Source organism: Larimichthys crocea, chromosome XXI (genome assembly GCF_000972845.2).
Source record: "Larimichthys crocea isolate SSNF chromosome XXI, L_crocea_2.0, whole genome shotgun sequence".
Lineage (NCBI taxonomy): Eukaryota > Metazoa > Chordata > Actinopteri > Sciaenidae > Larimichthys > Larimichthys crocea.
The window spans coordinates 15088803-15098897 of NC_040031.1; the positions used below are offsets into that span (position 1 = coordinate 15088803).

A 10095-nucleotide genomic window follows, 5' to 3' on the forward strand; every position below is an offset into this window, starting at 1 on the left:
CATTATCACACAATTTATGTATGGTACCTGCATCTTAGTGAGAATATGAAGCCAAACCCATACAATATTGTCTTCTTATCACTTGCATACAAAAGCAGAGATCTCTCATGGTTTACCTGCAAGGTCACTGGTCTTATCTCAATGTCAGTAACAGACCTGGGAGCAGTGAAAGGGGGAAGCCCCGTGTTGTTCACGCTGTTTCTATGTGAGAGACGCTGAAAACGACTGTGGTCAGTCTCTCCATCGCGTCACGACAGCACAGGTTGCAGTTTGGTCTGCGATCTTACTTTTGTGTATCAATCTTTGTCTGTGCTGGTATTCTGGGGAGAAGTCTGGCATCTGTCATAGATGCAAATACCATCTGCTTTTCTTGCAGCTCCGCACGCATCTCCTCCTCCCACTGTTCTGATATTTATTGAGGACTGGTGGCAGAGCTGCGTGCCAACCTCTATGACATGTCATTGAGCTGTCTACCAGGCTGATTCATTTCTTCCACCGGGCTGAGAATGAATAAGTAAGCAGCTTTTTACGGTCCGACCCATTTAAATTTTTTATCTCCCTTATTCTTCCTGTTAGTTTGGAGATGTAGGTCAGATGACAGCGCTGCAGAGGGAGCAAGGTTTAGATAAATAAAATACTGCCACCTTGTGGTTAAAATGTGACTTGCTGGGCTGTCAACTACAACCACAAAAAGGGTTTTGCATTATTAACCTCAGCCTATGCATGTAAATATACAACCAAGAGGATTCAAGGATCACTGATACTCTTTATAAATCGTCTCATTCAGTCAGGGTGCAGGGTGCTGCAAGATATAACTCTCTAAAATGTTCCCGGGTGTAGATTCTACCTGTGACAGATGCAGAGTATCTACTGCCTCTTTAGCACACTTATTTTGGCAATGTCCTGAACCATCCACTTATTGGAACTCAATTTTTTGGAGCACTGTCAGATGATTTCAAAATGATGATTGAGCCAAATCCTATGATAGCAATTTTTGGTCTGGCAGGAGAGAAAAACGATAGTCTCACTGGAATGAAACTCAAGGTGACGAAATGTGTCATTTGCTGCATGGAGACTGATTCTTTCCATCTCTGAGCTGGACTCAGTGGCTGAGGAAGGTGTTGCAAAATCTTAAGCACGAGAAATTGAGACTCACAATACATGCCCCTCTGAACCATTTATCAAGTACATTAGAGCTAAGCTTTAAACCCCCGCAACCTCCTCAATGTATCTCCAATAGTCAGGTTTATATTTTATATATATTATATTTGTTTTATGGCGCATCACAATGGAATATGCTTTTTTTTTAATTGTCAAACTGGCTGTTATTGTTTATGCATGTTCTATCTTTTTGTTTTCTTTTTTAATTGTTCCAAAAAAGCTTATGTTTGAAATCTGTACTGCAAGGTGCTTTCCATTTAGGAAATGCAGCTATTTTTTTTGGCTGTAAGAGATGAGTAAACAAAATTATATAACCGCAAGATAGCTGCAGTTGATTATAGGAAATGTACCCTCTATTCAAACATATTTTGTGGCATAAAAACGTTATGTTTGCCCGCCTTTTGAAGTATCAAAGAACTCTTCACTTGCTGAGAAGCACCTGACACAAGAACTACATAGATCAATTACTGCTATAGGCCTTAGCAGCCAAGTTCACAAGTTTACAGCAAATTTTCAACTCGGGTCTAAACTATTACTTATATATATTATATTATTCTTATTATACTATTATACTTATTTTTGATTAATCATTCAGTCTGATTTCCAAGTAAAAATGCCCATCCGTCTTCCCTTATCTAAGACAATGTCTTTAGATTGCTTATTTTGTCTTAGAGTGAGCAATATCAAAATTCTTTTATGAATAGTTCAGTATTGCTTACACTTTATATACTCATTAGTGTGTTGGTAATATGAATGATGAGATAATGTAATGCATTTAAAAAAAAAAAACTTGATTCACTGCTGGCAAACTCACAGGAGTGTTGGTCGGGACTCTGTGTCTCCAGAGTGGAAACTGTTGGCAAGCGAGGAGCTCCAGGACACTGAGTGACTGATGGTGGGATTGGGAAGATTCCTGTCGGTTCCAGAGGAGCTGGAGGCCCGACTCTCAGCAGGGCACACGAACATATAGTTGTCCTGATGACATGATGCTGAAAACACACGTAAACATCAACATGAGACAAATGGTGTCAACAGTAGTGATATAAATTAAGTATTTTTATCTTCAGGGCATCCTGTCACCACTCAAACCCTTAATACCTTTAGTTTCACAGAGCAAATGTGCTAGTTTGCATGTCAGTAGATTTTGTAGATGATCCAGCGCTCCATTTATTCCTCTCGTGTACGCCCTCATACATTTTTACACGTCTTTAAAATTTCTTCTTACACGCTGATACTTGACACTAATGGACGACAATGAGGCCCCTGCTTTTCCAAAACCTGAAGTCTGAAACTATATTAACAGCTGAAATAAACAACACACATGATTTAATGAAATGATATTTTAAAGTAAAGTAATGAAAAATGGCACACAGCCTACACTGACTGAATATATATATACCAACCAGCCACTTCATTACTACTACAGTCCAATGTGAAAGCTTGTAGGGTTTCCACTTTTGTTGACATTGTCAGAGAAGAATTTTTGAACTATTGTGCTTATTATTGAGGCTGTAGTTTGCTGTAGTAGTGTTATAACAGGATTGCATTATATGAAAGGCCACCCCATTTACATACATAATTATAAACACCTTCTGCACTCCTTACAACAAGCCAGCTAAGACCTCAATAATAAACATAAAGTAGAATTGCTACCTCTCTGACTGTGTCAACAAAAACTGAAAGGAGTTATGGCAGAGTCATTGTATTAGATCATACATTAGATTGTACATGTGTACCTAATGAAGTGGCCATGTGTGTATGTGGTAAATATGAAGACCTGAACCATGATGTATTTTACCTTCTTTAAGCTACAATGTAGGTTATGAATTATGTGGATGTTATTATCTGATTAATAAAAGGGTCATCTTGAGCTCATTTTCATATACGTATTAAAATGCTTAACCACCTCTGACATTGTGGATGTTAATATCAGCACAAGAAGACAAAAATGGCTTAATGACCTTTTTGCTTAAAGCCACAGACCATTATAAAACTGCTTTATTGACAATGTAGAGCACTGTGATCCTACATTACAATAATGCATTTTAATCTGTTTACAATGGAAAATAACCATCTTACAGTCAGAATTTCCATTCAGTGCGTGCTGATGTGTGCTCCCCTCCCGCACGCGTGCATTCGGCTTCATTAAAACCAACAGGAAGAGCCGCGGGGCTACACTCAGTGTCCAAACAACGTGACTCACACAACATTCAGAGGTACTTTATATCATAGAAAGGATTCTCCCACAGGTTCCAGCAGTGACATCTCCCTTCAGCATCTCTACTCGATGGAGCCCGCCAGAAAACAACACGTCTCCCTGATATGCTGGTGTGATATTGTATGCTAAATTTTAATGTGCATGGTTTATTTGTGACAACAGCAGAATCACTACCAGAGGGCTGTGAAATCCAAGGCTGAAAGAAGGAAACTGAGCAGGGTGTTCAAATAAATGGCTGCGGTAAAATTTTAACGACCAAATATTAAAACTGCTAACTTTATGGCTCGATTGCACAAATGGGACTCTAATAATAATAATAATAGAAAAGTTGAATTTTGAATGCAGAATGTTTGGTTAAATTTATACATTTATTTATTTCTTACTCACTCGTCTTTTTTATTCTATTGTATTGATAATCATTTTAATACCTCTTATCACCTGTATATTTCCTGTTGATTTTAAGCTTTTAACGTTCACATTTATGTATGGTACCTGCATCTTAGTGAGAATATGAAGCCAACCCCATACAATATTGTCTTCTTATCACTTGCATACAAAAGCAGAGATCCTATCATGGTTTACCTGCAAGGTCACTGGTCTTATCTCAATGTCAGTAACAGACCTGGGAGCAGTGAAAGGGGGAAGCCCCGTGTTGTTCACGCTGTTTCTATGTGAGAAGACGCTGAACCGACTGTGGTCAGTCTCTCCATCGCGTCACGACAGCACAGGTTGCAGTTTGGTCTGCGATCTTACTTTTGTGTATCAATCTTTGTCTGTGCTGGTATTCTGGGGAGAAGTCTGGCATCTGTCATAGATGCAAATACCATCTGCTTTCTTGCAGCTCAGCACGCATCTCCTCCTCCCACTGTTCTGATATTTATTGAGGACTGGTGGCAGAGCTGTGCGTGCCAACCTCTATGACATGTCATTGAGCTGTCTACCAGGCTGATTCATTTCTTCCACCGGGCTGAGAAATGAATAAGTAAGCAGCTTTTATACGGTCAGACCCATTTAAATTTTTTATCTCCCTTATTCCTTCCTGTTAGTTTGGAGATGTAGGTCAGATGACAGCGCTGCAGAGGGAGCAAGGTTTTAGATAAATAAAATACTGCCACCTTGTGGTTAAAAATGTGACTTGCTGGGCTGTCAACTAACAACCACAAAAAGGGTTTTTGCATTATTAACCTCAGCCTATGCATGTAAATATACAACCAAGAGGATTCAAGGATCGACTGATACTCTTTATAAATCGTCTCATTCAGCTCAGGGTGCAGGGTGCTGCAAGTTATAACTCTCTAAAATGTTCCCGGGTGTAGATTCTACCTGTGACAGATGCAGAGTATCACCTGCCTCTTTAGCACAATTATTTTGGCAATGTCCTGAACCATCCACTTATTGGAACTCAATTTTTTGGAGCACTGTCAGATGATTTCAAAATGATGATTGAGCCAAATCCTATGATAGCAATTTTTGGTCTGGCAGGAGAGAACAACGATAGTCTCACTGGAATGAAACTCAAGGTGACGAAATGTGTCACTTTGCTGGCATGGAGACTGATTCTTCTCCATCTCTGAGCTGGACTCAGTGGCTGAGGAAGGTGTTGCAAAATCTTAAGCCAGAGAAATTGAGACTCACAATACATGGCCCCTCTGAACCATTTATCAAGTACATTAGAGCTAAGCTTTAACCCCCGCAACCTCCTCAATGTATCTCCAATAGTCAGGTTTATATTTTATATATATTTATATTTGTTTTATGGCGCATCACAATGGAATATGCTTTTTTTTTAAATTGTACAACTGGCTGTTATTGTTTATGCATGTTCTATCTTTTTGTTTTCTTTTTCTAATATGTTCCAAAAAAGCTTATGTTTGAAACATCTGTACTGCAAGGTGCTTTCCATTTTAGGAAATGCAGCATATTTTTTTTGGCTGTAAGAGATGAGTAAACAAAATTATATAACCGCAAGATAGCTGCAGTTAGATTATAGGAAATGTACCCTCATATTCAACACATATTTTGTGGCATAAAAACGTTATGTTTGCCCGCCTTTTGAAGTATCAAAGAACTCTTCACTTGCATGAGAAGCACCTGAACGACAAAGACCTCAAACATCAAAACATCCAGATCAATTACTGCTATAGGCCTTAGCAGCCAAGTTCACAAGTTTACAGCAAACTTTTCAACTCAGGGTCTAAACTTATTACTTATTATACTTATTATGTTTTGATTAATCATTCAGTCTGATTTTCCAAAAGTAAAAATGCCCATCACATCTTCCCTTTATCTAAGACAATGTCTTTAGATTGCTTATTTTGTCTTAGAGTGAGCAATATCAAAATTATTTTATGAACTAGTTCAGTAGTGATCTTACACTTTATATACTCATTAGGTGTGTTGGTAATATGACCAACTAAGCACTGGCAGATTTTAACATGTAATGCATGTTAAAAAAAAAACTTGATTCACTGCTGGCAAACTCACAGGAGTGTTGGTCGGACTCTGTGTCTCCAGAGTGGAAACTGTTGGCAAGCGAGGAGCTCCAGGACACTGAGTGACTGATGGTGGGATTGGGAAGATTCCTGTCGGTTCCAGAGGAGCTGGAGGCCCGACTCTCCAGCAGGGGCACGAACATATAGTTGTCCTGATGACATGATGCTGAAAACACACGTAAACATCAACATGAGATCAAATGGTGTCAACAGTATTGATATAATTTAAAGTATGTTTTATCTTCAAGGGCATCCTGTCACACACTCAAACCTTAATACCTTTAGTTATCACAGAGCAAATGTGCTAGTTTGCATGTCAGTAGATTTTGTAGATGATCCAGCGCTCCATTTATTCCTCTCGTGTTACGACCCTCATACATTTTTAACACGTCTTTAAAATTTCTTCTTACACGCTGATACTTGACACTAATGGACGACAATGAGGCCCCTGCTTTTCCAAAACCTGAAGTCTGAACATTTTATATTAACAGCTGAAATAAAAAACAACACACATGATTTAATGACATGATGATTTTTAAAGTAAAGTAATGAAAAATGGCACACAGCCTACACTGACTGAATATATATATACCAACCAGCCACTTCATTACTACTACAGTCCAATGTGAAAGCTTGTAGGGTTTCCACTTTTGTTGACATTGTCAGAGAAGAATTTATTGAACTATTGTGCTTATTATTGAGGCTGTAGTTTGCTGTAGTAGTGTTAAACAGGATTGCATTATATTGAAAGGCCACCCCATTTACATACATAATATTATAAACACCTTTCTGCACTCCTGTACAACAACGCTACCTGCTAAGACCTTAATAATAAACATAAAGTAGAATTGCTACCTTTCTGACTGTGTCAACAAAAACTGAAAGCTTTGTAAAAGAAGGATTTATGGCAGAGTTGTTGTATTAGATCACATTAGATTGTACATGTGTACCTAATGAAGTGGCCATGTGTGTATGTGGTAAATATGAAGACCTGAACCATGATGTAATTTTACCTTCTTTAGCTACAAATGTAGGTTATGAATTAATGTGGATGTTATTATCTGTATTAATAAAAGGGTCATTCTTGAGCTCATTTTCATATACAGTATTAAAATGCTAAACGCACCTCTGACATCGTGGATGTTAATAATCAGCACAAGAAGACAAAAATGGCTTAATGACCTTTTTGCTTAAAGCCACAGAGCCATTATATAAACTGCTTTATTAGACAATGTAGAGACCACTGTGAATCCTACATTACAATAATGCATTTTAATCTGTTTACAATGGAAAAATAACCATCTTACAGTCAGAAATTTCCATTCAGTGCGTGCTGATGTGTGCTCCCCTCCCGCACGCGTGCATTCGGCTTCATTAAAACCAACAGGAAGAGCCGCGGGGCTACACTCAGTGTCCAAACAACGTGACTCACAAACATTCAGAGGTACTTTATATCATAGAAAGGATTCTCCACAGGTTCAGCAGTGACATCTCCCTTCAGCATCTCTACTCGATGGAGCCCGCCAGAAAACAACACGTCTCCCTGATATGCTGGTGTGATACTGTAATGCTAAATTTTTAATGTGCATGGTTTAATTTGTGACAACAGCAGAATCACTACCAGAGGGCTGTGAAATCCAAGGCTGAAAGAATGGACAGTGTATACTACAGGTGAATTATACAGCAATATAGTGAATCCAAAGTAGAGTTCAGTCCATTAACAGAGATTATTGCAGATAAAGGTCAGAGAGTGACATGGAAAAGTGCTGTGTCTAGGTTACCAGAGCGCCGGACAAAAATCACTTCCCCCTGAAATGTGCTCTGTCCATTATAGTTGTTGAGTCTAAGTGCATACTGTCCTGAAGATTTCCAAACCGTAGAGACACTACAGGGATCAATTGATGAGCAGGTACTTCCTGCACATACTTCCTGGCAAATTGATTATTTATTTAAACAAATACATTTCAGAGATCCAGATCACTAAATTCTTCACTCAAGTAACTGTGAAGCTACGATGAGATGTTGAGCGAAGTGTTATTCCATTATCCGTGTAAAACTATAATTTATGCAAACATACGCAGTGAACGCCACGGCCAGACTGTCTGGCAACTTGCTGTGACTAAATTACCACTTTGGAGTAAATGTCACAAGCGCATCTTGTGCCCATCGTAACACAATCAATGCACGTCCACAGACACTTTACAATATAAAATGTAAGCAGCTGATGAAGGAAATGTAATTTTGTCTGAGTGCAAAACAGGGTGGACATCTTTCCATCTTGTCCAGCAACTTGTTAATTGAATAAAAGAGGCATCAGTGTTCATCACCTTAATACATGTAAGCTAAATGGAGGTGTATATCCATTGTGGAAGGCATTTATTGACTGCTTCAACCTGGTCTATGTGTTTTACATTTGTTTAACAGCTTACATGTGTCAATGATCAATCAAGGCTGCATAAATGTTTCCACCTCTTTCTTTATCCCAGCAACAATGAACAATAATGAAGAGGAAGAAGAGCAAAACTAAAGAAAAGACAAACTACTACTACAAACATACAGTTAGAGTCTTGAAACACAATTATTAACAATGTGTGCAAAACAGTGTGCGAGCTTTGACTGTCACTGACATAAAAGTGAAACCTGTGGTAGATATTAATATTTAGACTAAAAGCTGTAGTGAACAGTGACCAAAAACATACACACTGAGGAAACTGAACCAGATCCATATGTTTGATGAGCTTCAGAGTCTCTGCACACCACTGGACATTATCCACATGGCTCAACACCACTGAAAACAATATCCTATTAGCTATCAGAGCATAACCACAGTTTGTTGTTGTTGTTGTTGTTGTTGCCATTTTCATCTTTTGCCTGAGGCGCTGATGATTTAGAACAGCTAATAAAAGCCACAGCATTCATCTATGAGGGAGCTCATTAAACTAAATAATGGTGAATATGTTTGCTGGAGTCACGCTCTCCTTTCTCCAGTCTGACCACAAATGTTTACCAGGATACACTGAGCTCTCCTGAGCGCTGAGCGCAAACAAACATGTCAATACCAAAATAAACGCCACACAAGAAAAAGACATAAAGTAATCTGTGTGAGATTTTTATTCTGTCAGGCACCACCACTTAATCTATTTCTCACTGAGTTAAAATGACATGACTGCTTTATATAAATATATAAAAAAAGTCATTGACTAATGTAGCCTTGTTTACTTGCCTGTTTATTTATTCATTTAATATCTCTCATCATAAATAAATCAGCCCTACAAGGATCAGTTTTCATTAAGCAGATAAAGAGCATCTTTTATACTGTATACTGAATTCTCCTGCTCGTCACTTATACATGCAGCTCTATGGTAATTTGCAGTTTTGTAAATTATAATAGAGAATTGTTAACTAAAAAACTAAAAGTTTACTTTTAATGCCATAATGTCTGTTAAATACAAAATATAGAGATAGATAGATAGATAGATAGATAGATAGATAGATAGATAGATAGATAGATAGATAGATAGATAGATAGATAGATTTACTTTATTGACTATTGATTCTGAGGAAAATTCAAGATTAGAGCACAAAGGTTATTTTGTTTTTCTGCAAGCTGCAGAGGAGCAATGTGTTATTTATCACTATTTTTTAAAATAAAAAAAATAAAATTCAGTATTCAATAGCAATAATTTAGTTTTACTATAACTGAAGAGGTGAGTTACACTTACCTGAGGAGCTGCCAAAAGCCTGTGACACCTTTACTTCCATTGCATGCACTTGGGGCCCCTTTAGTACGTATAATAATCCCCCATCGATAAGTTTCTACATAGCAACTTGTAGAACTTCAAAAGAAAAGCTTATTCCCACACCGTGCAGCACTTTGAGCTGTGAGGTAGCCCGGGCGGTGCAGAGCGGTGCAAAGATGGATGGGTGGAGTTTGAAGTGTTGTCGGGCGAAGCGGGTTTACAACATTAAAGTCTCAGACTATTGATTGTAGAGTATTGATTGGACGGAACTGCTGCATGGAGCATCGCTCACTTCATACGGAGCTTTCTCATTAGCTACTGACTGATAAATCATAACAAGAGAGAGGAGAGGAGAGCCTGTCCGGTCCTTTTAAAAAGGTAGATTTGATGTCTTATATTGACATCATCTGATACCATGTGGATTGATCACATTTACGACACGGAAGGCGTTCTTGTATTGTAATAATATCGACTGTTTATCTTA

At 38.2% G+C, this 10095-nt stretch overlaps 1 protein-coding gene across 1 annotated transcript in view; it reads right to left on the reverse strand.

Annotated features, from left to right (window-relative positions):
- ano3 (anoctamin 3) overlaps window positions 1–9913 on the reverse strand; it is a 41520-nt gene extending 31607 nt beyond the window's left edge. Inside the window, exons 1-2 of the mRNA XM_027273035.1 lie at window positions 9594–9913; window positions 5864–6037 (exon numbers count right to left, since the gene is read on the reverse strand). Coding sequence (XP_027128836.1) covers window positions 5864–6037; window positions 9594–9633 — 214 coding nt within the window. The 5' untranslated portion in view covers window positions 9634–9913. The remainder of the gene's footprint in view (window positions 1–5863; window positions 6038–9593) is intronic.
- Between the last annotated feature and the right edge of the window lie 182 nt (window positions 9914–10095).